At 53.1% G+C, this 27632-nt stretch overlaps 10 protein-coding genes across 10 annotated transcripts; 5 read left to right on the forward strand and 5 right to left on the reverse strand.

Annotated features, from left to right (window-relative positions):
- Positions 1-298: 298 nt before the first annotated feature.
- J7T55_006056 (lpha-ketoglutarate-dependentdichlorophenoxyacetate) lies at positions 299-1542 on the reverse strand (the record flags this gene model as incomplete). Its single annotated transcript, XM_053140108.1, has 2 exons — positions 299-1165; positions 1399-1542. 2 exons carry the CDS (start codon positions 1540-1542, stop codon positions 299-301), a joined length of 1011 nt encoding a protein of 336 aa, XP_053000824.1.
- Positions 1543-2348: 806 nt separating this feature from the next.
- Positions 2349-3516, reverse strand: J7T55_006057 (cyclin-C; the record flags this gene model as incomplete). The annotated part of the gene is made up of 3 exons (XM_053140119.1): positions 2349-2995; positions 3080-3289; positions 3357-3516. The coding sequence occupies 3 exons, from the start codon at positions 3514-3516 to the stop codon at positions 2349-2351; spliced, it is 1017 nt and encodes a 338-aa protein (XP_053000825.1).
- An 844-nt stretch (positions 3517-4360) lies between these two features.
- On the forward strand, positions 4361-7095 carry J7T55_006058 (calcium dependent mitochondrial carrier protein; the record flags this gene model as incomplete). Its single annotated transcript, XM_053140128.1, has 7 exons — positions 4361-4523; positions 4584-4664; positions 4732-4939; positions 5288-6162; positions 6257-6303; positions 6360-6478; positions 6543-7095. The coding sequence occupies 7 exons, from the start codon at positions 4361-4363 to the stop codon at positions 7093-7095; spliced, it is 2046 nt and encodes a 681-aa protein (XP_053000826.1).
- Positions 7096-8649: 1554 nt separating this feature from the next.
- J7T55_006059 (uncharacterized protein) lies at positions 8650-11620 on the forward strand (the record flags this gene model as incomplete). The annotated part of the gene is made up of 2 exons (XM_053140139.1): positions 8650-9750; positions 9983-11620. 2 exons carry the CDS (start codon positions 8650-8652, stop codon positions 11618-11620), a joined length of 2739 nt encoding a protein of 912 aa, XP_053000827.1.
- A 604-nt stretch (positions 11621-12224) lies between these two features.
- J7T55_006060 (WD domain-containing protein) lies at positions 12225-14189 on the reverse strand (the record flags this gene model as incomplete). The annotated part of the gene is made up of 3 exons (XM_053140150.1): positions 12225-12518; positions 12663-13505; positions 13575-14189. The coding sequence occupies 3 exons, from the start codon at positions 14187-14189 to the stop codon at positions 12225-12227; spliced, it is 1752 nt and encodes a 583-aa protein (XP_053000828.1).
- Positions 14190-15869: 1680 nt separating this feature from the next.
- Positions 15870-17608, reverse strand: J7T55_006061 (uncharacterized protein; the record flags this gene model as incomplete). The annotated part of the gene is made up of 4 exons (XM_053140161.1): positions 15870-15892; positions 16096-16575; positions 16684-16861; positions 16982-17608. 4 exons carry the CDS (start codon positions 17606-17608, stop codon positions 15870-15872), a joined length of 1308 nt encoding a protein of 435 aa, XP_053000829.1.
- A 1443-nt stretch (positions 17609-19051) lies between these two features.
- Positions 19052-20377, reverse strand: J7T55_006062 (uncharacterized protein; the record flags this gene model as incomplete). Its single annotated transcript, XM_053140174.1, has 3 exons — positions 19052-19308; positions 19364-19727; positions 19811-20377. The coding sequence occupies 3 exons, from the start codon at positions 20375-20377 to the stop codon at positions 19052-19054; spliced, it is 1188 nt and encodes a 395-aa protein (XP_053000830.1).
- A 913-nt stretch (positions 20378-21290) lies between these two features.
- Positions 21291-22625, forward strand: J7T55_006063 (uncharacterized protein; the record flags this gene model as incomplete). Its single annotated transcript, XM_053140185.1, has 2 exons — positions 21291-21529; positions 21734-22625. 2 exons carry the CDS (start codon positions 21291-21293, stop codon positions 22623-22625), a joined length of 1131 nt encoding a protein of 376 aa, XP_053000831.1.
- A 684-nt stretch (positions 22626-23309) lies between these two features.
- J7T55_006064 (uncharacterized protein) lies at positions 23310-25350 on the forward strand (the record flags this gene model as incomplete). The annotated part of the gene is made up of 6 exons (XM_053140196.1): positions 23310-23315; positions 23420-23428; positions 23679-24561; positions 24616-24954; positions 25138-25160; positions 25255-25350. 6 exons carry the CDS (start codon positions 23310-23312, stop codon positions 25348-25350), a joined length of 1356 nt encoding a protein of 451 aa, XP_053000832.1.
- A 499-nt stretch (positions 25351-25849) lies between these two features.
- On the forward strand, positions 25850-26374 carry J7T55_006065 (uncharacterized protein; the record flags this gene model as incomplete). Its single annotated transcript, XM_053140207.1, has 2 exons — positions 25850-26231; positions 26319-26374. The coding sequence occupies 2 exons, from the start codon at positions 25850-25852 to the stop codon at positions 26372-26374; spliced, it is 438 nt and encodes a 145-aa protein (XP_053000833.1).
- Between the last annotated feature and the right edge of the window lie 1258 nt (positions 26375-27632).

Genomic DNA, 27632 nt, shown 5'->3' on the forward strand with positions numbered 1-27632 from the left:
TTTAATATCTGGCGTCGGCTGAAGTTCAACAGTAGACTTGTCTGGTAGTCACTACTTATATGAGTAGTGACCATCAGTTTTGTGATACTTGAAGGTTTCGGCAGGGTTGTCACTTGGGTGCTTCTAACAGATTGTATGGGGAAGGGAGACGTAGTTGATCGTAAGTGCTTAGGGATTATATCCTCAATAATTTATCTCACAATCCTTGTAAAGGAACAGAGGTAGAATTGCTAATGGGTACGAGTCCGCACGATCTATGGATGGAGATAGAAACCTGAAATAAAGAGATATGACCCCATCATGTACTGACTGTTTTGTTCTCACCGGGCTTTGACCACGAATCGAATCCAGGCATCGCCTTATTCACATCGTTCAACCCATAAGCATAACTTCCATCATCGTGCACAGTCGTCCGCCTCATGTCCCTCTTGTATTTCCCCTCAAACGACCCTCCGGTTGCCCTGTGTAAGACTGCCCGATTGTCCCAGATAATCAAGTCACCAGGGTTTTCCCAGCCCACAGAAGTAACGTACTTAGGCTGAGTAACATGGTCGTTCAACTTCTTGATCAGCTCATCCGACTCCTGCCTATCCAGGCCCTCGACATGGTGCAGATGTGCGCCCACGTACAGACTCATCCTCTCCGACGGCTCGTGGACCTGCGCCAACCTATGCAGACTAATCGACGCCTTCTCAACATCGAGGTCCTTGAAGAACTCAGGGCTTGCTATCTTCCGCGAGTGGCTGATGGAGTGACCGCCAACCAAGCCCACACCATCCTCGCCTCCTAATAACAGCGCCCGAGTCTCCTGGTCTAGATCATCCCACGCCGTCCGCGCGTCCGCGAACTCGGTCTCTCCGCCCTCGCCCACCGGCGGCACGACCACCGCTCGCAGCGCCGAGTACGACGCCCGCCGCGGGTTAAAGCTGCTGTCCACGTGGAACAGCGCGTTGCCCTTGTTGTAGTGCGCGCGCGGGCTGTCGGGCGGGACGATCTCGCCCTCGCCGTCGAGGTTGCCCGCGTCAAAGAGCTCTAGGTTCTCGTAGCGGAGCTTGCGGCCTGCTGTGAGGTAGCGCTTGATGTTGTCCAACTCGCCTAGCTTCTTGCTGAAGGCGACGTGAGTGTCATCGTCGAGGCCGGTGCGACGGAAGACGACGAAGCCGTACTGTGCACTGGTTAGATTGCTCTGAGAGGAAGTGAAGTCGGATATGATCTTGAGCCGTGTTGTTCTGCTCAGACGAAGGTGGCCCCGTTGCCGTTTGATCGTTTGCATCTAAACTCACAAGCCTCCTCTTTGCATCTAGCCGCTAGAGATCTGGCAGCCTCATGTGACTGATGCAAACGTTGGGCAGCCGGCGGACAATAATTGAATACAGAGACAGACTAGTGCTTTCGTACCTTAGCCAAGGCAGACTTGATCCCAGCAAACTGTGCTTGAGAGAGGCTCTCGAAATTTACCCCTTCGATTTCGGCTCCAAATGTAGGATGGAGTTCTTTCACCGTGAGCCCCTCAAGCGAAGGCTCTTGAATGATGCCGGGCATTTTGTCTGAAATATCTTGTATATACTGTGTGTGCACACGCGACGAACGCTCGGTAATCGTCAACTGACCACCAAAGAAAAGGCACAAATATTCAAAGCCCGCTTAAAGGCTTTGAGAAATGGCCTTTAGCCTTTATAGACATAGATTCCTCACCAAGCGTACCGGTCTGCCAATGCGAGCTTGTATAATAGAAAGTGCCGGATGACATGAACGCGGGGTGCGGGGAGCGCCCTACTTCAAATGGATGGCTGCGCTCATGCCATGAGAGTAACTATCCGGTCTTGGAGACGGCTAATATGCATTCAGTGGGAGCGAGAGAGCACTGCCAGGAACGAGTTTCAATTGCACTGGAGAAATGTAAGCCCGATTGTGACCGTTGATCCTGAAACCGACTCTAGACTATTTCCAGCCTATGTCGGTGTGAGCACATCTGTTTTCCAAGAATGCCTGCCCTTTGTGAGCTTAGTACTAGAGTCTTTCGACTCCTGTAAATGAACGGTTGAGATGTGCCGGATTCCCGGAGCGGTTCAAGGCTCACTCGATCATCGAGCAGCCCGGTGTTGTCATTTCGGACAGCGTTACAAATCCGATCATGCGAATGCCACAACTCTGTCATGACCCAGACATCTCAAGCCTGACTTCAAGCGTGCAGGGCCTTCGCTACTAGAGGCATACCAGAGGACGTGTAGCCGCACAATGGCCACAGGGTACTGGGTTGTCGGTGAAGAAGCTCCAATACAACTTCTGGGTGACCGATCACCTGACTCCAACTTTCTGATTACAGTCTCAAGGGATATTGTGTGAGTTCAGCCCTTGTCCAGCCCCCTCGCCTTGATAAATCGCACGATCTGCTCGCGCGTGAGTTTGTCATTGTATTGCTCTTGGCAGTCATAAAACGAAATAAGTTCCTGAGTGCAGTCGACCATGCCCTCGATGTCCATGTTACTCTCGGCGAGCCACAGGCCAAACCGTTGCACCTTTGAGTAGCGTTCGCCTTTTTCCTTGGTGAGCGCCGCCGACTGTGCAGCATTCGCGGCATCTGCTGGAGTCTGTCCCGGGGGCGCGCCCGGCGTCGGTGTCTGTCGTGCTTGAGCTTGTGCAAGAGCCGCGGTGACTGCATTGATCCCAGCCATGTTTGGCTGGGTCATTGCACTGCCGGACCCTTGAGACGAGCCACTCTGGCTGCTGTTCTGCGAGGGCCGGAATAGGATGGCGAGGAGTATTGCGGTGAGCGCGACGGTGTGTGGCGGATAGAGGAGCGGCAGGTCGGTCATGTAATGGTCGTTAACAATTGACCAGGCGAGTGCTATCTCGTCCTGGGTCAGGTTGAGACTAGACTGTAGGCTGGTAAGGGTGCGGTATGGTTGGTGTATTATGAGGTGCGAGCTCATCTCGGATATCAGCCAGAATTCGCATTCGCCTATCTTGGATGGGTCGTGGAACAGTTGCATGTCTGCGGTATTCGAGCATATGTCAGCAACCTTGCACTAGCTAAGGCGTCTCGTCTCATCTTGTATCGCCAGGACGGCCACAGTACCTGTCCATAGGCTCCTGGCCTCCTGATTCATCAACCTGATGTGTTGAGGGCACTCCTCCATCTTGCAAGCCAGATATAGGGCGGTGGTTATGACCAGGAATGGATTCGTTTTTCTAATTTCGACCTTGATGTAGAAGCGCTTGACATAGACTTGGGCGGTAGCCATAGCCTGTTGCCTGACTCCGAGACGCTTGCCGAGCCGATTTATCTCTGGGTTCGAAGGTAAGGTTTTGTCAGTGATCCAGCTAAGCTAGAGGGCAGCAAGAAAGGTGCTCACGTTGGTTGAAGAAGATGTTCAGGTGCCTCCACTGCGGCAAACCGAAGCTCTGAACCAGACCCGGGTCTTCATCCTCCAGTCTCTGGCGCATCGAGGACAGCTGCTCCTTGGTAAATTGCCAGTGCTTCCTCTGGGTTGAGTCCCAGTAGTTGGCGGCCATGATTGAACAAGCTCACGGCACTGTGGCCGCAGCTTGAGTGGTGATCAATGTTGCGACCGGGACGTGGGATCTGGACAGTCTGATGCACGATGCACAGCAGGCTGCTGGGTACGCAACTCCGTCAGGACGTCGGCTTGTCGGCTCCTTGTCGGCGGCCGGAGAGCCCACCAAGACTCAAGGGTCATCCAAGCGGGGCTGGGTTACTATTCGAACACCCTGGTTGGCTCTAAGGGAAGCTTGGGTCGAAGCCAGGAGACAGCTCGTCCAGTGGGATGATCGCCTCGGCCCGAGAAAGGAGAGACAGGTCGCATCCTTGATCAGGGGATGAGGAGCCAAGGTGGGGGCGCAACCGGATGAGTTTGGTACCACAGTACCTGAAAGTGGGTTCTCATTGTCAGCAAACCTTGGAAAGGAGGGCCTGCCATTGGAACCCTGGCAGAGCAGACCTGGAGATGACAGCTCCCTCCGCCGCTAGCCATAACCATAACCACAGCCATAACCACAGCCATAGCCAAACCCCTTCAGCAACATCTCGGATTGCCGCATATCCAGCAACACCATCGCGCGTAACCACTGATAGCCCTGGCCTTGTACGACGAGCGACGCTGAGTAACACGAGCCACGACTTATCCATACCCGCCGCTTGTCGAGGCTTATCTCGCGGTCCCGAAATAGCACAACAACGCAGAGCCGAATCATGATATAGAATATAGCCAATTTCGCGCGACGCTTCCAACTCCGTCCTCGGTTGGACAGATTTTTGCGCCCCCTCACGTCACCGAAGCCCTCCGTCCACCGGTTGCCTCGCCGACGGTCCGCCTTGCGATGATATCATAGTATCCGAATGAAGATCACCGAAGTGGTCAAGGACTTCGAGATGGGGATGGAGGAGTCACAGAACCAGCGCGATAGCAGGGTCGAGGACCTGTGGAGGAAGCTGGACCCGCACGGCACAGGGGAGCTGGACCTGAAGGGGCTGCAGAAGGGCCTGCGGAGGATAGACCATCGTCAGCTCGGACCGAGTCCGTTGTGTTGTGCTCCAGACACCGGCTAACGCGCAAGCACAGCTTTGAAGAATGCCGACGACTTGCTAGGGGAGGTTGTCAGGGCGGTCGACACGAACCGGGACGGCAAGATACAGTACGAAGGTATGGCGTAAAATAAGCAGAGACTTGTGAGTCGAGCAAGCGCTGACCTTGCCTGGCTGCTGTTCAGAATTTCGAGTCTTCGTCGAGGCTGCCGAGCGCCAGCTGCTCCGGCTTTTCAAGTCCATTGACCGGAATCACGATGGCAAATTGGGCCAGGAGGAACTCAGGGCGGCCTTCCAGAAGGCAGGGCTCGCCGTGCCCAAAAGGCGGCTTGCCGGGTTTTTCGAAGAGGTCGACATGAACCACGACGGCTTCATAAGCTTCGACGAGTGGCGGTAAGCACCTCCTTTGCTCTGGACATCTTTTCTTGCCTTGCGCGTCTCTCTCCTTGTGCATTGTCCCTCTCCGCCGTGTGATAGCAGCGTGCTGCCATTACGCGGGTTGAAGGAGGGAAACCCCGTATGTCGTCATGCTCTAGGCGTCCGTCAATGAATGCTTTTGCCCGTAGCCTTTCGAGGCCACGCTGAACAAAGCTGGGGCCCATGGTCCCTTTTGTGGGCAAACACCTACAACGGCTAGCAACGTGACGGGCGTTGAGTTGGCGGATAACGTATCCAATTCACTTTGTGTTCAGTAGTCGTGTGAATGGGAGAGTTGAAGCTAATCACTGGCTGTGAGCAAAGAGACTTTTTGCTGTTTATGCCCACCAACCCGAGCGGCTCCCCCCTCGAAGCCGCATTGTCCTATTATTCTTCAATTGTTACTCTTAATGCTGAAGGCGATTCTATGGTCACGGAAGAAACACTCGAGGGCATAGGTACGACCGGCTTCCTTCTTCACGCACTTTTTGGCTCTATTGTCAGGCTTGCACAACCTGCCCCTCCTGATCCGTCTCCCAACCTCAATCAACCTGGACCCACGACCGCAACCTCAACTGCGACAGACCCCTCGTCGCAACCAACCTCGTCTTCGAGAAAACCACCCATCTCCTCACAACTCAAACCACCACTCGAAGACGACCCTGCGGCGACAGCAAACACCAACGAAATGGCAGCTGCTTACGCCAACACCCCTCAACCCGCTGCTGGCAGCGTTCAAGGCACCATCCAGCAGGTGACTGGAGAAGCTGTCAGGAGCCTCAAGGTCATAGCCACCTCGGGCACTTCATTCGGCGGCAGCAGCAGAGGCAGCAGCATCAGCAGTGACGACGAGCACGAGTTTTTGGACATCCACGACCACCATCCCCAGCTGCAATGGCGCGAACTTGATGACGAGGAGTGCGAGGATAAGCTTACAAAATCGAGACTAACCCAATACCTGCCTGAACCAGGTTACTTTCTCGCCGGTGCTCTCGCAGGCGGGATCTCGCGCACGGCGACAGCTCCACTCGATCGCCTCAAGGTCTACCTGCTCGTCAACACCAAGACAAAGGCCGGCGTCGCTGCTGATGTTGTTAAGCAAGGCCAACCGCTGGCTGCTGTCCGAGCGGCTGGCAAGCCAATTGGTGATGCCGTCCACGCTTTGTGGAAGGCTGGCGGTTTCCGCACCTTTTTCGCAGGTAAGCCATCTTTGTGTTTTGGGATGGCATCAATCGGGCGTCTTCTCGCCCAAAGCGAATCATGCTGTCAATGCAGAGCTGACATCTGCCACAGGGAATGGGCTGAATGTGATCAAGATCATGCCCGAAACTGCAATCAAAGTATGTTGCTTCATTTCTTTCCTGATGCAAGAAGAATCTCAACTGACCATCTCTAGTTCGGCTCGTACGAGGCTGCAAAGCGCACCCTTGCCACCCTCGAGGGACATGACGATCCGACCAGGATCAACCCCTACTCAAAGTTTGCTGCTGGTGGTGTTGCAGGCATGACTGCACAGTGAGTGCACTTCGCTAAGCTACGCGCAACACATTCAGGAGTGCCGTTAACACCCATTGTCCAGGTTTTGCGTGTATCCACTAGATACCCTCAAGTTCCGTCTGCAATGCGAGACGGTCGAAGGTGGTCTGACTGGCAACGCGCTCCTTGTTCAGACCGCCAAGAAGATGGTCGCTGAGGGAGGTTTCCGGAGTGCGTACCGAGGCATCACCATGGGCTTGGTCGGCATGTTCCCGTACAGCGCGATCGACATGGGCACATTTGAATTCCTGAAGAAGACCTTCACGCGATACAAGGCCCGCTACTATGGGCTCCACGAGGAGGATGCGGCCCCTGGGAACGTCGTGACTGGCATCATTGGTGCGACTTCAGGTGCCTTCGGTGCCACTGTGGTCTACCCTCTGAACGTCCTTCGCACGCGACTTCAGACCCAGGGCACGGTCATGCACCCACCAACCTATACCGGCATCTGGGACGTGGCGCGAAAGACGTACAGTAATGAGGGCTTGCGAGGGATGTACAAGGGATTGACGCCGAATCTGCTCAAGGTCGCGCCGGCTCTCAGCATCACGTGGATCGTCTACGAGAACTCGAAGAGTTTCCTCGGCCTGCACTGAAACGACGACGTTGCTACCTCGGACTTTTTTGACCGAGTGGGAGAGGTTCTCACAGAAGCATCGGACGAGGCAGCACTGAACATCAAATTTCGTGGGGATGTAAGCCAAACGGGCGGTCCATCACCCCTCAAAGAAACATCAACATCTGATGGAACGGCGACCAACAGGCGAAAGCGAACAGAGACTGCAAAGCAGTCTTCACGAAGGCATCTTCTTAGGCGTTTGAGACAGGCGGGACATGGCTTGAGCACTGATTTGAATCCGGCATATGAGCTGATCTATGTCGAAGGCGTAGAGAAACAAGGAAAGCAAAGTAGAATACAGGTGATACCAGGAGAGGCACGTATGGTGGATCAACAGCCTGTTGGCGATATATCCGGCAGACTCAGTGCCATGAGTGGATTTCATACCGCTCTGACGGCATCAAATGAAGACTATTCAATTCAATGTACTGGCTGTGATGCTCGCAGCCGAAGCCAGCTGTCGGTGTAAGATGTTTCCAACCGGCCTCTAGATGCAGGATGCAAACGCGTCAACCTTGATTCACAGACAGGGGTGGCCGTGATCGAATATCTAAGTGACTCGAGAGTCGTCATCAGGCACACTTCTGTCGCCAGGGTAGAGGCATCTCTGTGGGTGAGGGTATTCGTAAGACCGCTCCTCCGAACCCCATGCTGCCGTTGCGGATTGGCCAATGAAGCATTTTCCATCGCCCGACCCCTCTTTCCTGCAAGCTTACTCGCAGCGATTTAGTCTAGAAGAGGACTAAACTCTTGAGGCTACAAGACTATGGCCCCCAGGCCCGCGCGTCGAGAGTCATTGCTATGCGGAAGGATGTTGTCCCATGCTTATGGCTGCTATCTCTCGGCCTGAGGGGCAAAAGGTTGTTATCAGCTTCCTCTTTGGACCAAGCAATTACCGACTACGGAGTTCGGCACAAGCGCAGCACCAAGCCGTGTCGGAGTTTGAAGGCTTCTTTCTCTTGGGGGAGGGCAGAATTGTTCTGGAAACATGTCACTCACGCTACCCAGCGCCGCCAATGTCCCACTTTGCCCAGCCTTCCAAGATACTTGGGTGCTATCGTGCGATCTGCCAGGCTGACGAGGCGCCTTGTTGTTTCTTGTCCTAGTGCAACTCTATCTCGACGTGCCATTCCCATTGTGCTGGGAGGCTCCGTCGCCATCTAACTCTATTTGTGCGTAGCGACCTCGTTAAACCTGATCCTCCAAGTCGTGCGGCTCGATTGAACATAGGTACATGTAATCGAAACGGCCCTGCCGGACTCAATTCCCCCGTTGACGCGCTTCCTCTCCCGTCCTCCTTACATGCCACTTACTGGGTACCTTTCTGAACTTCTCTCGAGACTCTGACGACGACTTCAACCTGCGTCGTAATTCTCGAATTGCCTTCCCCATTGTGCCGTTCCATTTTTATCCCACTCCACTCGGCAGTAAGCAAGCAACGCCAAGCGGATCAACGTCTTTGCGCATCTAGAATTCTGGGCTTGGCGGCCGTCGATAGTTTCAAAGCTCCCCGCCAAGGCGTTTCGGCACCATGCCCACCTACCCTTATTCAGACAACATGTACTCGGGCCTCGACGACTCAGACGTCGAAGAGCAGCCGTGGGCGGACGGAGGTGAAAACAGAAACACGCATGGGTACGGGCTCGGTACTGGTTCAGGAGCTGTAGCTGGTGGTGCTGGTGCTGGTGCTGGTCTCGGTAGTGGTGTGGGGGATGATTTGCGGCAGCACCACGGGCAACACGTTGCAGACCACGACGAGGAACAAGTCCTGTCACCCACGGATGGATATTTTGGCCGCTCTGGAGACTCTTCCACGTCAGAGTATGATCCTGCTTACCCGACCGACAACAATCTAGACAATCATCCGCTGTCGCCGTCACGTAGTCAGGGTTCAGCACATGCCAACCCATCGTCGCGTTACTCTGAGGCGGCATCATCCCAAGTTCCGCATGTGCCAGACATTTGGGTCAACGATCCCAGCCTGGAGCAAGGAAGCACTGCCGAGAGCAAGGCAAGGGAAGCTCAAGAAGAACGCGAGCTGAGCAGGCGCCGAGCTGGCCGGCCATATCCATCAAACTTTGCCTCCCTTCCACCCTCTGGGGACGGTGGCTCTTCCACATTTCCATCTTTGAACTCGAATCCGTCGATCACATCTGGGCCCGGACAATCGAGATACGCCTACGGACCTGGCCTCTCATCCGCGCCATACAGCCAGAGATACACGCCATCCGCCTCAGCAGCTCCGTCACGCTCGCATCGCAGCGGCACGATATATTCCGAGCGCTCGTCTCTCTTCAGCGACGCACCACCTGCGTACACACCTTCTCCCACCTCGCCTACCACTACGTCCTCCAACTACCAGACATTCCAGCCATCCAACATGGGTCGCATCTCAGAATCCGAGTCACGGGGCCTGCTGGCCAGCCACGAATATCAGACCATTCCCCAAGATATGGGAGGACAGGCGGACGACGACTACACCTTCACGCGAACAGGGAACTGGAGAGATCGTGTGAGGAGCCGCGTGTCCAAACTCAATGGCAGGACCTGCAAGCTGGTCGCGCTAGGCGTAGTCTTACTTTTTGTGACGATTGGGTTCCTCGTCAGCTCTTTCCTAGGTGTGAAGGACGAGGTGAGCATCATATGTCCCATTCCTTGCAGTCCTGTCGATCATTTCATTATACATAAACCTGTTGCTGGTGACACGGCAGCCCCTCTGAGCAACACATGAGTGGCGATTCTCAAAGAGCACCCTCCTCTGTGGCTCTTCCAAGCAACCTCACCTGCCACACTCACATCTCCTTCATCAATCTGCTGCAGACTTGATAATGGCCAGTTCTCTCAGTCAAGCTAACTCTACGCAGAGAAGGATCCATGTGCCTAGCGGTGGCTCTGGAAGTTCTCCTATCAGCAAACTGCCGGCAGAAGATGACGATGGTACGAGGTTGGCATACCCACCCTACGATGGAGAGATGCCCTGGGCCGAGAGCGACCTCTGCGCCACCAAGGAAATCAAGTACCCCGTGCAGACTTTCAAAGTCGAGTTCTCCGATTCACGCAACGTCTCATTCTTCCAGGATGTCAAGAAGGACCATCCTCGAGGCGGACGGGACGTCCGTGTCAGTGGCGAGGTTGTCGTCCGGCGGGCCGGTAATGGAACCCCAGGGCCAGCAATGACCCTGGAAATTGTCTCCAACGACGACCAGATCGAGCTCGACCTGGACTGGGACGATGTCGAGCAACGTCTCTATGTTCTCACCCCACTGTCGATCCCGTGGCCTTCGAACAACGGGCAATCGCCTTGCTTGCAGATTCGTGCGACTCTGTGGGCACCTCCAGGAAGCGTACTGGATAGCTTGAACGTCGAAAGTGTACACCTCGGTGTCAAGCTACTGGATAATCTATCAATCCAGCTCAACAACTTCGCCCGGCTAGCCAGCACAATCGGGACCGTCGTTGCGGCCACAGACGGCGAGGCAGATCCGAAGCAGGTCATGCTTGAGGGAGCACCCAAGACGTTCAACCTGAACTCGCGATACATCGAGGTCAAGACTTTGTCCAATGCCATTGCTGGATCATGGCCCCTTTACGACTATCTCGGCCTGGAAACCATTGCTGGATCAATCCGTGCCGGTGTCCAGCCCAAGGAAGCACTCAAGGACAAGCCGCGGCCGGCCATCCTTTACGCGCACTCGACCTCAGGACCGATCGAGCTACACGAGCCCGTTGAGGCCGCTGTGGCGACCTTGACCATGCAGTCCCAAGGTACCGCGGTTGGAGTTACGGCTCAGGACATAATCCCGCCGCGACAGTATGGCGTGGACCTAAAAAGCATGTCCGGCTCCATCAAGGGGTCGGTCGCATTCAGCCACTCGTGCAAGATTCACACCACATCGGGTAACATCGACCTACACCTGCTCCCAGTGTACGACAAATCGCAGATCCAGTCCTCTGGCGACGGCAGCTCGGTCCTCCAGTCTTCGACCACAAGCGGCACGACGGTCATCAATGTGATGGATGCGCTCTGGAAGGACATCCAGACAGGCGCGTACGTCGCGCCGCCAGCACCCCCGTCGCCACCAACACCAGCATCCGGCGACGCAGAATTCACACCCATCGGCGACAAGGACCCCTACAGCTTCCTGGGCGACGAGGAGAACCCCGCAGCGGACGCGCCCGCGCCGGCGGCCCCAGCGCCCGAGGCGGCCGCCGACCTGGAGCAGCAGGCCTCCCCCGCCATCCACGTCCTGAACGCGCGCCACAGCACCACCAGCGCCGCCATCCGCCTGTCGTACCCGGCCGCGTGGGAGGGCGGCATCGACGCGGACAGCCTGACGGGCAAGATCGGCATCTCGGGCAAGGGCGTCGAGGTCATAAAGCGGGACGACGAGTTCCCCGGCTTCAAGGAGCGCGTCATCGCCCGCAAGGGCCCGGACGGCGTCGGCGGCAACCTCAAGTGCCACACCACCTCCGGGGCCATCACCGTGTCGTTTCCCTCGTAGGGTGAAGTTCTTGGATGATGAAGAAAAGGGTTGGGGGGCAGAGATCGCTGCCCGATTAATAGAAATCCACAAGGTTTGATACACGGTGGAGAGGAGGGGGCTAGGGATAGCATCACGCATACAGGATAAGCGCGCAAGGTTCGCGGCGTCTCATGAGGTTTATGATTACGGGTATTGGTCGGGTTCTCAGGCCCGTAGGAGTTGGTGGATTATTTTATTTGGACTAGCTGTTTGATACACACCAACCGCGCGTCGTGTTCTTTTTGTCAGATATCGCATTCGCTGTGTAGCGCAGGGATAACAAAGAGCAATGTCTTCACAAATGACTGATCCAGTGACGGACAAGAGATGCTATTAAGCGGAATGAACGATCCCAGGGACCACGACGACCATCGACCGACAACTCGCCTCCCTAGGACCACATCACTACCTACTCGTTCAATCTGCTGCTTTTATTCGATGACAATGAGCCACCGTCCATATACGCCAACGCACGCTATCAACTTTCCTTTAGCAACCGGAAGCCAGTAGCAATACCGGAGACACAAGGCCAGACTTTACCGTCTGCGGCGATGCCTCGCCACCTTTACGAATTGGCGACCGATTAGCGAATGATATCACCTTCCTTCTCGATTCCTTCTAGATCCTCGAGGATGTCACTCCCACCCAACAGCCCCACGCCGCCAACGGTAGCCTTCTTTCCACCGGACCACACCTCATGGAACTTGATACTCTCATCGCTGCCTGCTACAACAATGCAACCCTCCATGAAAGTCCGGTTCCTCTTCTTCTCTCTATTTCTCCAATCTCTCGACTGTCCAGTAGCATCTCTGGCTGCTTTCCGGTCCGGTGGGCCCCGTGGGTATGATACAGCGTAGAGTGCACGGTGCTCGCCCTCCTAGGGTATCGCCGCGACTTGCCGGCATTCAGGCCATGAGAAAACAGCGATCCGGTACGGGTGGTCTGGCTGTGCATAACCGAATGTGGCAGCGATTTCTCTTCTCGTGGTTGACCAGATCAGGCTGGTGACCTGCGCATGGACAGCGATGGTTGCAAGCGCAACCCCTGACGTCGTGTGATAGAAATGGACGCACTTGTCGTGGGAGCCACCGCCAGTGGCGACGAGGCCTTTACGCCAAGGACAGAATGCGATGGCTTTCACGGCCGCCGTATGTTCCCAACGATGCTTCGCATGTCGCTCCTCGACGTGGCGTGGCTCCCCAGAAGTGTCGGAAATGGGGTTGCGAAATTGTTCAGAGGCGACGGGAACATTGCTCGGCAGGGACGGTGGATAGCGAGGTTGCACACGCTCGGCAACGAGACGATTCAAATCCCAGAAGCGTGTGGTTGTGTTTGGGCGGAAGAAACTTGCGAAGAGCGAAGGCGCAGGTATGCTTGAAATGCGGTCGTCAATGGATTCCATCGCAGTGAGTCGGCTACCAGCGCTGCCAGACGAAGAATTCGATATTTGGCGCTGGCTCGACGAGGCATCTCCAGCTGCGGGCATTGGCGATGACGTTGATGGACCTGTCTCAGGGGCCATACTTCCCAAGAATTGTCTGAGGTTAAATCCCTGGGGCGGAATTGGCTCTCGGAAGGCAGCGAAGAGCCTGCTCATGTCCTGATCGGGATCGCTTTCCTCTTGAAACGTTGTGACCTTCTCGGTCTCAAAGAGAAAGCACATGTTGTCATTGCCTCCGGTCGCGAACAGATCGCCGCTGGGAGACCAGGAGAGCCCACATATTTGCTGCGTGTGAGCTGAGATATAGGCGAGGCATTGGACACTCCCTCGCCAATTGTGGCGAAAGGTCTCGAAGGTCAAGGGCCATTCGACGGCGTAGTAAAAAATATTGCCGTGTTCGTCACCGACGAGGAGATCTTCGTTCTCAACCGAAGGCCCCGGATTGTAAGGATTTACAGATGGGCGGTTTGTGACGGTCGGTTTCTAGCTCACACATGCGACTGGTGCCTCTTCTACATGGGGAGCGAATCGAAAACGAGGGTACTGGCGGTCATAGAGTGTGGGCGCATCCCATAGGGACATGAGATTCAAGAGTCCGTTCGACCGACCGTAGGCGAGGATGCATTTCCTCCCTTGCCTCGAAGAGAAGTCGACTGTAGTCAGCCACGATGAATCACTTGGACCGTTATCCTCCAGTGTCTGCACACCCGTTTCCTCCGACCAGCTATAGAGTCTCGTGCCTAGACCGACAGCTAGTGTCTGATAGACAGGTGAGAAGGCCAGGATTGAGCAGTAGTAATCATCCCTCAAGCTTGGTGCGTCAAGAACCTTGAATGGGGCTACCGGGAGTGTTCGCATCTCATTCTTTACTTTGGATGCAGAGTTATTGGACTGGTCATCTTTGACCAGCTGGATGCCATCCCAGTAAGTCTTCTTCAATATTGGGTAGGATTTCTTGTGTTGCCTTTCTAATGGGACCGACAAGTGGTCGAAGCCCAGAATCCTCGACGACCAGTCGATGTCGAATGCTGATGCCAGCCGAGCCTCATGTTTTTCGACATCTTCCTGAGCTTTGGGCTTTGATGGCGGAAACAGGGTATTGAACATAGGTGCGTTCGTGCCGCTTTGTACCAGACCACCACGGCCGTCATTGACAGCTCCGTGGCTAGGCGCCACCCCTCCAACAGACCAGACACTGTTGCTCACCTGCAATGCTTTCTTATCAGCTGTAATTCTACGTAGATGAAGAAATAATGATTCTGGGGAAATCTGGGGGATTGGAGTCATTGGGCACCTCACCCTTCTTTCTGCTTGATGGTGGAATCGGTGATCAAGTACGGTCCTACCCTGTCCCGGCCGTGTCGCTTTTCGAGACTCGGTTGGAGATGGTGGCAATGGTCGCCGCTTGAAGCAGAAAGGATCGGGTGCATCTTTATTATGACGGACAAGACGCTCGGAGGGGGTCAATTCTTCCAGGGGCTTGGTCGTGCGTAATTTCTCAGATCCTGGTGTCTTGTGGTCTCTCAGAGGCACAAAGCGATCTAGGGCTCTCAGGGAATTGGCTCTGGACCCAGTGACTGCGGTATCAGATCCATACCGAGGATGATGAATCTGATGCTCTGGTAGCATGGGATAGGAGTCTGTCCGCGATATCCGTCTGCGTGCTGTTCGTGGCAGAGTTGCCGACTTCCCTCGGCCTGCACATGGCGATGAAAAGACTAATTGCTTCGATTCACTGTCTGTGCTCTTAGACCCTGATGCTTCGGAGCCAGTGCCATCGTAGGATTGCAAGCTTTCGCTCTCAAGCCTGGAGACCAGAGACAGAGAAGTCCGGTTTGAGTGCCTTATTGGGCGAGTCTTCGAGGGAGATACTTCCAAGGAGGCATAGCCAGAATCTGCGGAGCGGTCGGTCCTAGGCAAGATATCGTGATCAAGTTGCCGCATCCGAGAGGTGAGGGGTGTGACATGATCGGCCATTTTGGCTTTGGGATGGTAGGCGTCGCTGGTCCCCGAATGCCGAAATTGTAGACACTATATGGGTCGAATAAGAGTGATCGAAAAAATGCAGGATCCGTAAGTGTTGATGGGCGTTAAGAGTGTTTGGTCAGGCAGCCCGGGAGAAATTGACCTTCACACAGAGCGAGCGGATAAGTGGGCGACTGAGCTGTCCAACCTGTCCAGCGAGATGGCGGACTTGAGGCCGGCAATGAAAGCGCAAAGAAAGGCCAGCTGGAGCAGAGCTCACTCAGATCATCCGTTGGCAAGCGTGTGGCCCAAATGTGTGTGGTCGACTGGGGCTCCCACGACACTGTTGGGCTCAAGTTGGAGGTCGTAGGAAGAAGTCATCGTAGGGATGCGGGTGGTATGTAGGTCACTGTGGTAGGCATGGAAGGAAATAAGGAACAGGGGAGAATCAGCGAAGCAGTTACAGCTCGGGAATTCTTTTGAGGGAAGGGAGATCCGAAGAAGATGGGAAAAGAAGTCCCTTTGCAACTAGCATGGATCCACGGCTCAGTGACGACCGGGGATGACCGAAAAGTTGAAACGGAACTTCCACTCCGTCTACCTCAGAAGTGCCTTCCTTGTAAGAACAAATTCGCGGACACTCAGCTCTTGCCAAAAAAAAAAAAAAAAGGATGAAGTCCGATCTTCACAACTGCCCGGGTCTCTGAGGCGCTCCTCGTGATTACTGGTGCTACGGCTATACTACAGCTAGGTGAGCAGTTGCGCAAACTTTGAACCTTCACCGTAAACAAACGAATCCTTCGTGAGAATGAAGGGAAAATATCACGAGCTCTTCTTGCGTGGATCTGTTGTGATTCAGAACATGGTTTATTCAGACGCAAAAACGCCACAAATCGCTCGTTACGTCGACGTAACCATGATTTCCCCTTTGCTGTCGTGGCTCTCAAAATTCCATCATTCAATTTTGTGAAAATTTGACGCAGCTACACAGACGCTGTCCGTCATGGATATCTCATTTTAAAATATTCTCAGGGAAGTGTATCGGTACCTTTTCCTACGTCACTCAGCCAGGGATAGTCTTGTTGAATTTCGTCCACAAGCTCCGGCGCTGTCTTCCACTGGTCAGTGATGAGTTTTTTCACACGCATATCAACTAGGCGACGTTCATCCCACATAACCCATCCATAAGCCTTCAGTGGCCCTGGTACATATTCTCCAAAGATGTTGACGTATTTGCCTCCCCACAAGAGCACCCAGGCCAGGGGTGGTCCTCTCGGTGGCATCGTATCCCCGGGGAATGACAAGGGATCGCGTCCCTCGGCGTCGTCCTTAGCATTGGGGGTGTGGTTGAGCTCCTCTCGTCTGTCAGCTTGCGCCAAAGTACTCAAGGACGCGTTTATAGACGCGTCTAGGTATTGACAGGGAGTGAGACAGCGAGCCATCTTGTCAACGAGTTGATCATGCTTATCGATTGCTAGGAGTCGTGCTGTCATCTTGATACCGCGCGAAACGGTGCCTTCCATATAATCTGCACCGTTGACAGAGGTCATAGTCTAGTCAGCATGGTGTACACAAGTCTCGGAAATACGTAGAAAGATGGGATGACGAGGAAGACTCAGCTCGGTGTTCAACTCACCATTCCAGAAAGTATCCAGCTCATAAGAACCGTCAGGATCCGGGCAGCATCCCGGGCCCCTGTCGTCATCGAATCTAGGGCTGTCTGGATGGAGGTCCGCCTTGACTTCGTTGAAAATATCCGTGTACTTGCTCCTGATAAAAAAGTCGATGCACCCAACTTCCTCAGCTTCCCAAGGCTGAAAAATATTGAAAAAAATCTCCGTGATTTCAGCATTACGAAACGCTCCGATTCGCTCGCCTTTATTTCGTCCAAAGAGATGAGCGTAAGTTTCGCACCGATACAAAGCTCGGAAGACGCGGATTCGCTCGCTTTTGGACAGCACAGAGAAACCCATCGATATTTGTGGCTCATCCTGGGCTGCCTCCTCAGCAGAAGAAGCCGCAGCCCTTTCAAGATTGGCGAGGGCCCATTGGCAGAACAAATTGGCCAGTGGTACTGCAACTGACAGGTGGAAGGCACAAAGCCAGTGGATGTCTGAGGAGTTAAGCGACGGGACATTTGCAGCGGAATCATGACCTGATATCCAACATCGGTAGGAACCCAGGAAGGCGGTAATGGTCTCGTCGGTCCGCCTTCGGCCTAGCTCGCGAACACGAGATTTGAGTGTGGCCACGCCGTCGACATAAAGGCCGTCCAGCTCGTACTCCAGACAATTCTGAAGAAAGCGGTCGCGATTCAATCTGTATTGTTCGTGGTATGCGGGCGAGGCGCGGACAAGCGATTTCAGTGTGCGTAGATCTCGGACATTGGAGAGAACTTGAGATCGCAATTCGGGCGGTAGAGTCTCAAATGTGGGATTTTTTTCATTGCTGAGATTAATTAGATGACGGCTGGTGCTGTGGCTATCTTCTTCACCATTTGTTGCAAGTTCGTCGGATTCCTTGCCATCGCCAAATATACTGGCAGGGGGGATCGACCACATCGTGGGAAGCCAATGCCCAGTTGGGTCCAAAGACGGGATTGAAAGACTCGGGTCCTCATTGGGATTCTTTGGTGTATGAGTCTAGTAAAATCTGACGCTCAGGCAGCCGCGACGAGTCAAAGTTCCATGTGGGCTGCGGTGGGGCAATAAACAGCTAACGCTCTCAGTTGGCTCTATCATTGCTGTAGCCAGACAGGCATGAGAACCATACATACAGATGCCAACCATGAAGATCCCCAAGTAAAGAATCTCCCCAAAGCACAGCGAAATACGCGCAGCCACGTTCATCTGGAAAATGTTTGGCGATTCCTTGTAGAGTAGGGGAAATGTCCATGTCGTATGTGAGCGAGCGAAGGCAATCCGTGTGGCATTTCGTCGCCATCGATGCTGTGATGTCCTCGCTGGAATCAAAACCTCCATATGTCTATTATCGGCTTTAACATTGGATCCAATGAAGTCCGTTTTGAATAATTCAATTTCCTGGGGTCGCAGACACTACAATCAAATATTACTCCGTTGAGAAGATTTCCAATACAGCTCTGTGTCAGCGAAGTGAACGACGCAGGGTGTAAGAGGCATTCTTGGGAAGCTCATTCTGTGCAAGGAAGGGGAAGCTCCGAAACTTCGAAGGGGATATGATCTTGTTTTCTGACATGGACAAGGTTGGCAGGGCTTCGTTGTGCGTACGCACGGTAATCGCTAGCGATTGCGGTGATTGGTGATTCTGGTTGTTGTGTCTATGGTGTTTCTGACTACGTGCAGGCGTGCTGCGCAGAAGGCCTCGGGTAGTTGGTAAGGCTGTCGTGGATTCCGCCAGAGTTGTCCACACAATGGGTATGCGTCCTGGCCCAGCGCGCCTGACCATGTTCCTGTTGAATGTTGAATAGACTGAGTAGTTCTTGAATGCGGATGTAATGCAGTATTCAGTGGATGGGATAGCAAAGCCATTTAATTTTCAAACACGAGTTCGCGTTGGCAGTTGTGAGGTGGCTCCATCAAGGAAGCAACAGGTGCGGACTGGGCTCGACCCTGCTTCCCTCGGATTCGGGCCTCCGTCCTTTGCCTCCTCCCAAGGTCTTGGCCTGTGATCGGGCGCGCTGTCGGTCCTAACGATAAGTGCTACAGTATTCTCTTAGCCAATCAGCTAGAAAAAGCCTCATTACAGTAGTCACCGTCGCTTTAGGCATATGTTACGATGTCGCACTTAAAGGGAATGCGACTCATTGCTTCAAAGTACTTAGTCACGCCATGCTGACGAGGCAGAAGGACATTGCAATGTGTGTGATATTCCTTCAACTCTATATCTTAGTCATGTCTGAGCGAAAGTACAGTAGTTGGTAGCGAAAAGAGTGCGCATCTTGTTACTGCCCCGTCCTCTTACAACACAAGGTATATCTTCAATCCCGCCCGCGGGACTCAACACCAGGATTGCTCTCGTCGACATCAACCAACATTGCGTTGTGCAGCCATGATCTTGGTCATATCAGTGGCTATCCCTAATATGCTTTTGAGTTCAGCGCTCCCAACGCGTACGAGAGGAAGTTCATTGATGACATCGATTGTCTCGTACACGTCATCGGTACCCTTTTGCTTTCCGCTTGGCCGAGTCGACTCCATCGTCTTCATAGCACTGGTGAGAGCAACCGGTTTTCCGGATGCATTCACTTCTAGGCCATTCTGCAGCGTCAGGGTAGTTACATCTAACTCGTTTGTCAGTTGCATCAGAGGCGCTCAGAGCTAAAATGAAGCACGTACTGCCTTGCAGAAATTGTTTGATCCAGGCTTGTTTTATAACATAGCCTCTAGTTTCAACCTCGCAGGCGTACATGATACCCGCCTGTGCTGTTCCAAGGGGGTCATTACTGTCAAAGTACGACTTCGTGATGTATCCGATGAATCCGCGTTCCCAGGCTCGTCCAGCCTCGCCCGGCCTCATGCTGCCACTCAAGCCGCGAGGGTGATTGACTGCTGGTGGTGTGTTCCGCAACGCGTCTCCTGTTATGTAGCCAGTGAAGACGTGGATCAGCTCGTGAGCAATAGTCAATGTGAGAAAAAAGAGAGAGCGCTCGAAATTTGCTGTGTTCTTCCTATTCGCAGCAGTGATAATATTATCGAGAAGCTGTCGTATATTAACATCAGTATTTTCATATGTCTGCACCTAATGAGGACACTGAAATTGAACGTCGCTATAACAAGACTCACAATTTTGTTGACACGGAACAACACGGCCTTCGTAACGATGTACTCAGACGGACTGTTGCCCCAGTCTAGACGCTGAGTGACACCGTCACCTTGAATTCTATCACTTATGGTCACCGTAGGAGCATTTCTTCGGAGTTTCTGCAGCCATTCATTGACGTAGTCTTTCATGGCGTTCGGGTTTGCCTTGGGATTTTGCTTGAAAACGAGGCTTTTCGCAGCCCTAGGGCCCCAAGATTCGCACTCTTCAACCCCGATATTGCTCAAAACATATCTGCCCCGGGATGTTTCAAGCATGGACAAAGCGCGATGAAGTGCAAAAACAGTGATCCTGAAGTACCTTGAAGTTGGCTGCAAATTTGTCACTTTCAGTGGGTCAGGCTGGTCTTGCAGGACTACCCGGACCCCCGTGAGGATGTCAAGATTCGTTGAAGAGGTCGAGCCATTCGAGCTGGACGTGCCTGGACGGGATCCTGGGGGTGTCGACGTTGGCGTGGATGATTGACTTCGTAATGGCGATTGGGTCCTCGCAGGTTGGACGTTGCTACGGGAAGAGCTGTTGGAAGGCATACTTGGATAGCACTGAAGTCGATATATGAATGAGTGGATGAGTGAAGATAAAAATGAAATTCAGGTTCGGTCTCAAAGAGAAAGCTCTAGGCTTTGATGTTGTAGATAGGTAATTCGAGTAAGTCTGACCGAGGGAAATTATTGATTAGGACAGGAGACTCTCTATATATGTCTCCATGGCGCATCTGGGCCTCTCTATCGTGATCTCTCGTAGTTTAATCGGGAAAACTATTCTGGGAGGATCACCAACACTGTTCTCTTGCACTCCAGCCACGTAAACCTGTGGAAGCGGCCAGCCGGCTCTGCGGCCTTGAGGCCAACATGCTTCTAAAACGATGCTGTCACGATGTGATGCTGTTGGAGGCCACGCCGGGTAAGGCAGATCTTCATTCAGACATTGGCTGCAAGCTGTGACTCCAGAAACATTACTACCCAAACGTTGTCTGTTCTGAACCAACAAGCGGACACCGGAACAAAGCTCTTGGGCCAGGCCGGCTTCCTGAACTTATCTGTGGAGATGAGAACACACCCGAACCAATTAAGATTTATTTATTGAGTTCTACTGGGGATCGTCGTAGCCTTGTGGCCTGTTGGCTATCTATTTATTGATGAGGCGTGGACAAATGAGGGCCTGGGGCCATATGATCCTTTGAGTGCAACATCAGCCCACTTAGATGGTCCTGTTGGACAATTCGCAAGGGGCGCAGCTACCAACAAGTGAATATTATGTAAGCAAGTCCGTCCAAATGCTTAGGTTATGGTCTCTGCAAGTTTTCCAAACAATTCGCGCCATTTCATCGTCAACAACTCCTCGCTCTGATGCTATCATTTTTTGATTCTGAGAGCCTGGAATCGAAGACGCAACCGCAGACATTCCAGCCATCTAAGGTGTAAGGCGTTGTCAAAAACCAAAATGGAATCCGTCGAAGAGATAACCGGTCTGACCATGGATGTCATGGCAACAAGACTCCGCGACGTTGCGCTCTATGCTCATCTGCACCGCATCTCACTTGAGAACGTCGAGTCGAATCGTTACGAAATCTTTCGAAACGCAATTAGTCGCATATTGAGGACAGAAGCAGCGCGACAAACCTATGCACAACTCGTTGATGGCCTGCCGATCGCGGATGTGGCGTGGGACCGACGATACCCGTAAGCAGCTTCCAGATACAGTTTCAACCCTTTCAAGAAGGAACATCCATCATCTATTGTCTGTTTTTATTACTCGTCTCGAAGCCATTTGTCAGGCTGCAGGTTCTGAGACAGGTCATGAGCATATGATGGCCTAATTATTGCCCTTCGTTTCCGTAAATGCTTCCTCTTTGGTACTTTGGTAGCTAACTCCAGATGCTGCAGTGGAATCTTTGGTTACGAGCACCCGATTGAGGACCACAACGAGCTTTGTCCAGGGGCAGAGCAGAAGATCAGTGACTTCATTCAAGACTTCGATGTCAATTCGCTTCTTTTTGATCCGAAGCTCATCCAAGCCTATCAAAATGCTAACATCGGGTCCAAAGCTTTCAACACCCGCCTGGTCGAGCTTGTCGCCGTGGCATTGCATCAGATCGCTGCATACCTCTTCAAGCGGCGTGACTTGTACTCACATGATGAGGATGAAATAAAGAGAGTCACCGATTACGTGATGCCGCGGCCACTAGCTGCATGCGACACGGATCGTGAAGGGGCAGGCTGGGTTGATGTTCCACCAAGGCCCACATTGTTTAATCATGCTTATTACCTCGACCACGATATTTATCCCGAAGGTATTGCAGACATAGCGGGTTATTGGGCCGAGGATCGGATTATTGGGGGCGTTGTGTTGTTTGACAGACGAGCAGATCCTCGCGCAGCGGGAGAAATTGAAGATGCCGAGGTGGACAACGGAGACACTTTGCCGAATATCTGGGTCCATCCAGGTCGTGACCGAGTGACGGAACGAATCTATCAGCTGCGTGACGAGCAACAAAAGGCAATTTTTGACTACCTGCTTGCCGAAGACGAGAAAGAGAATCCACTACCTATACTTCCTGACCGCCACAACCGCACGCGGCTCGATTCCTCCATCGCGCACACACACAAACGTGTGTACAGGGACCCTTGGGATCGCAAGCCTTTTACGCAGGAGGAACTAAGATTTCTTGAGCGAAGGCCGCAAGACGAGGGGGATTACCCCGAAATTCGAGACATGATGAACCACATGGAAGCGGAGTTGGCGAAACAGGAGGCTCAACGTGATAGTCCGAAGTAGATAGTCATATCAAGACGACAGCCTCCAGCGGAGCTATCCGAAACGACAATTCTTTATTTGACTGGTCCAATTGAATACATACAGTGCAAAATGATGTACATTCTTTTCTTGGTCAACAAGACAGGATTTATCAGTCTCACTGGGCTGAAAGCGAGGTGCTTGCTTGCAACAAACAAATCAAGATATTGCAGGCCACAATAAACGGACAATCTTTTTGGCTAGTCTTCAATTGCAACTCACCACTGCAGCATTATCGGAACATGTTCATTGTAATTGTTGAAAGGGGTGGCAAGCCGGGGCTGATGAGACGAACAATAGATCAGTAGCCAGACTCGCTTTGATGGTGTTTGTAAGTCAATGGCGGTCTGTTATATGGAGAACCGAGCGCGAGTATCGATCTATCGCACCACCATGATTCATGTTCATTTGGTAAATATTGAATTTTTCTCGATTCCCAGCAAGGACGTGATTGTTGGTGTAAGGCGCTGTGATTCCCCTGGGTGACCGACAATATACAAGGTCAGCAGCTGGGGAATTGGTATAAGAAGCCTAAGGCTGCTAGGAGCTGGGCCCATCTCCACCTGGTCTTGTCACCTTTTTTTTTCTCTTTTTGGGCGGCAACTGCATACTGTGCCATGGAGGCAGTTGTATCCAATAATTTCATTCAGAACAGACGAGACAGACATGTTGGTACGTGTGCGGTCGGAGGGTTTCGATGGTTTGACTCCTGGTGGTCAATACGTGGGTGAGGTGTGCTGCTGAGGATTGATGCGGCAATGCTGACTAACCTACAGTTTGGGTGGGTACTTACTTCGCCCAAGGTTGAACCTAGGTACCAAGATACGCTACTGCACCACCGTAGCGATATCCTGACCGACCTCCGCCGCAAACGTCACCTTTCCTGAAGCACTTCAAACAGACAACCGGTGAAAGGCTCGCCGTGCTGCTCGGCCTGTCTCCTTGAAAGCTTCGAAATGGCCAGCGTACGATCATCTCCCACCGATATATGCCCGATCGCAATCACGAGAAGTTGACTGATGGGAAGGCAACCAGCACGGCGTAACCCGAACCAACCGGTCCCGCACTGAAGAACAGAAGCAACAAGAACTCGACAAGATCGCCAAGTATCGCGACCTCGAAGGCCAGGTCCGGTCGCTGGTCGCCGATGACAAGTTCACACCCGAGCTCCTCAAACTCACCAACAAGCTGCTCCGACTCAACCCAGAGTACTACACAATATGGAACGTCCGCCGCAGATGTTTGCTAACCTGTGGGTTATCATGCAAACCGTCGGTTGGGTCCTTGCCCTCGAAGGCGTCGCAGAGTTCTTCTCAGACCGCCACTACCACAACATGTTCCGCCGAATCCTCCTCCTCTTCCTCGATCACGACCCCGCAAAACCCCGCGTCCCAGACAACTGGGAGGAGTGGTACTACAGCTGACGACACTGTTTCGCCTGGACCTAGTGGTGATGATGACCGGCGGGACGATGGAGCGAGAGAGAAGGCCAGGGAAAATGACCTCGACATGCTCAGGTCCGAGCTGGGCTTCACCGTTCCGCTACTGATGGAGTTCCCCAAGTGTTATTGGATCTGGAAATACAGATCGTGGCTGCTGCAGCAAGCCATCGATCGGCTAGATCCTGTTGTTGCGAGGCGGATATGGGAAGAGGAGCTTGGTCTCGATACCAAGATGCTAAGCAAAGACCGCCGGAATTTCCATGCCTGGGGCTATCGACGGAATGTCGTCAGCCATCTCGAGAGCGCTGCCCTGAACGGCACGAGCATGATTGAGTCCGAGTTCGACTTCACATCTAAAATGATCCGCGTTGATTTGTCCAACTTCTCCGCGTGGCACAACCGTAGCAAGCTTATCCCGAGACTTCTGGACGAGCGACAAGCCGATGCAAGCACGAGAAAGAAGTTCTTTGATGATGGTACGACAAACTGCGTCTTCATTTCATGATGTAATGCGGCTAACGCAGCTCCAGAATTGGCTCAGATCAAGGAGGGCTTGAATGTAGGGCCCGAAGACCAGTCGCTTTGGTATTATCACCAATTCCTGATGCTGGATTTAATTGAACATGCTAAGCGACCGACCATCACGGCTGGTTTCACCGTGGAAGAAAGAGTGAAATACATTACAGCAGATATCGTGGACATCAAGGATCTGCTTGAGGATTATGACGACTGTAAATTGATCTACGAAGCATTGATTGAATGCACATTGGCATTGCCGACTTTGCAGGAACGAAAGCCGTCCGAGGGTGAGCTGCTGGACGTGGAAACCTGGCTTTCCAAGCTGCAAGAGCTGGATCCCATGAGGAGAGGTTGTTGGGATGATTTAGGAAGGCAAATAGGTCTTGCTTCCAAATGATCAAGCAAGGAGATCGAAGACGGAATACACCCCGGTGCTCGGAACGCATCCGTTTCACCAAACCCCGGTCGCTATTCGTCGACATAATCGAGCATCATTTACCCAAATGGAATGGCCTATAATCAACATGATACAGACATGTTCATTGCCTCGAGTCGAGTGAGCTGCTCGGTGACGACCGGTCCCAGTTTTGTTTCTATGACGGCAGTCCTGCATCGAGTCAAACCTTGCTTTTACCCCCCACGATTCGTAGACTTCAGACGGCATCTCCAATCACTTCAGTGATCACAAACCACTGCGGAGTGGTTTGCCCGCGCTCGAGTTACTTCAGAAAGCAAGCAAGAAATGAGTTTGGGTGATAAGTGATGCAACCCCCCGTCGTACGGTGCTACATGTGTCGCGTCCTTCCGCCAGCCTGGCCAGCGCCGCAGAGCGCGGCTTCCTCATACGTCGCTGCCTGAGGCAAGTCTCGCATCTGGCCGACAATGATTTACATCATGTTGAGCCTTCAAAAGTGAGTCCTCGCTTTGGGTTATTTGACAGACGGCATCTCACATTCACGGTCACAAAGAGCCATTGTGCCATTCAGCTATTGTCGTCTTTCAATACAGCTCCGCCTGAAATCCGCAACACCATGATCAACCGAATCGGAAACCAACTTCACACACGTACAGGATTCATACAGGACGTTGTACCTTGTGTGATTGCTTCGTGCTTCTCGAAACCTCAGGTTTAAGAACAGCCTCTCCTGCCTTCACACAACATATCTCACTACGCTCGCTGCCCAGCCTATCAACCTCGCCTTAAACCCAAAGCAACTTCAACCGATCTGACTTCGCTCATTCGCAATGTGTGTCTTCGTCTACACCATCACCCGCTGCCAGCACAAGCAGTTCCAGAACGTGAGCGAGTGCGCCACAGTCCGCGGGACCCCGGACGTGGTCGACCGCGGGGACCTGACCCTCGACAAGCCCGTCTTTCTCTATGACACCAGCAGGAGCAAGACCAAGACGCCGGAGTACTACAGCAATAATTTTCCCTGCAGGAAACTCAAGGCCATCCGGCCCGTGCCGACGTTGTGCAACCGCTGCGCCAGGCAGGCCGAGCTGGCTGCGCGGCTGGGGCCGGTCGGGGTCGCGCCGAGCAGCAGCGGCAGCGGCAGCTCGGCCGGGTCATCGCTGGGCTTGGTCCACGGGGGTGGCTCGATTTCTGATTTCACGAACGAATCAGGTATGTTGACGACTGCTGGACAGAGTCGGGGAAGCAAGATCGCAGCGAGGGAGAGCTTGGCTGACTGGGTTCTGGCTCTGAATATAGGCACATCTACACCGAGGTCCTTCTGGAAGCTGGCGCATCCGGTCGATCTGGTATGATCATGAAAGAGCCTCAAGTCTGTGCTCCCAGCCGTGAGCACGGAGCAGGGCCTGGACGTCCATGAGCGGCAACTGAACAACAAATGAGATATTTGGAACTCTACTCCGTGAAAGTCAGCACAGCGGGACTAAAATAAGCAATGGCGTTGAGGTGGCTTAAGAAATCCAGGGAATTTGTCACAGGCGACGATCTGAAATAGATACTGAGAACCAGCATATTAATCACACCAGATTTCAAGCACGTATGGTATACTGAATCAGGCCTGCTCGAAGTCACAAGCTTCCCACGGCTTATGGTGAAGCATTGTTCATAAGTGCTTTCCGGTTCCCAGGCAAGAGGTGGTGTTTTCTGAGCGATTGAATGGGAACTGCTCGTCAGTGTTGTTTTCTTTGGCCTGAGAAAAGATAATTGCCAGAGGAGAGGGCAAGCTACCAAAGCCTCGGCTTTGATATGCCAAATCATGCCATGGCAGCTCTATCTGACAATCAGGAGCTGTTAAAGCAAGGGTCTGGGCGATCGTAGGGCCGATGGCAAAGTGCCTTTCATTGAGCTTGCTTTGACGTTTCTTATGCAACTTTGAATTTTCGCGAAGTATGACATGGTCCCTGAATCGTTCTTAACCTTCCAGGTTTCCGTAGGGATGTTTCAAAGGCAGTGTTTTTGCGAAGACATTGAAAGTGAACAGCAGGAGAGGTAATAGACCACAGTTGAGAGCTAAGATTGTATAATGATTGGAAGTAGCAGGAAATCGTCTCGCAGTGCTGGATAACAAAACATAGTATTTGCGTCTTGGAATTTGAGACCAGAGGTTGAAGTCTGGAAGGCAGTTCGCGGAGATGAAGCAACGGCTTGATTACGTACAAAGACCCCAGGGTCCAATTGACTTCTGCAGGGAGCTGGGGAATCCCTGGAATGGTTGCTTTCTCCAGGCGGCTGCAGCGGGGAACAGGCGATCCAGTGACCCGTGGGCTTGGGAGCTGGGGGAGGGAGGGGGGCGAGAGGGGAGACGGGCCCTGCCTCCCTTCGACCTGCCACGCAATTTCATGCCCTCGCCTCACCTTTCCTGGGATGTTCTAGAACAGCATCGCATGAGGTGTCAGTTGGTGTGCCCAACCTGCCAGTCTGGTCAACTGAGGCGACGGAAACCTTGGAAGCTTTGATTTTCCTTGTCCCAAGCGCTCCAGTCCCTCGGTACTGTGGTAGACTACTGCCCAGCCCGCAGGGTGCAAGACATGGGAGCTCACCCATCCCCATGCG

Source organism: Diaporthe amygdali (genome assembly GCF_026229845.1).
Source record: "Diaporthe amygdali strain CAA958 chromosome Unknown NODE_1_length_4327563_cov_65_473760, whole genome shotgun sequence".
NCBI lineage: Eukaryota > Fungi > Ascomycota > Sordariomycetes > Diaporthales > Diaporthaceae > Diaporthe > Diaporthe amygdali.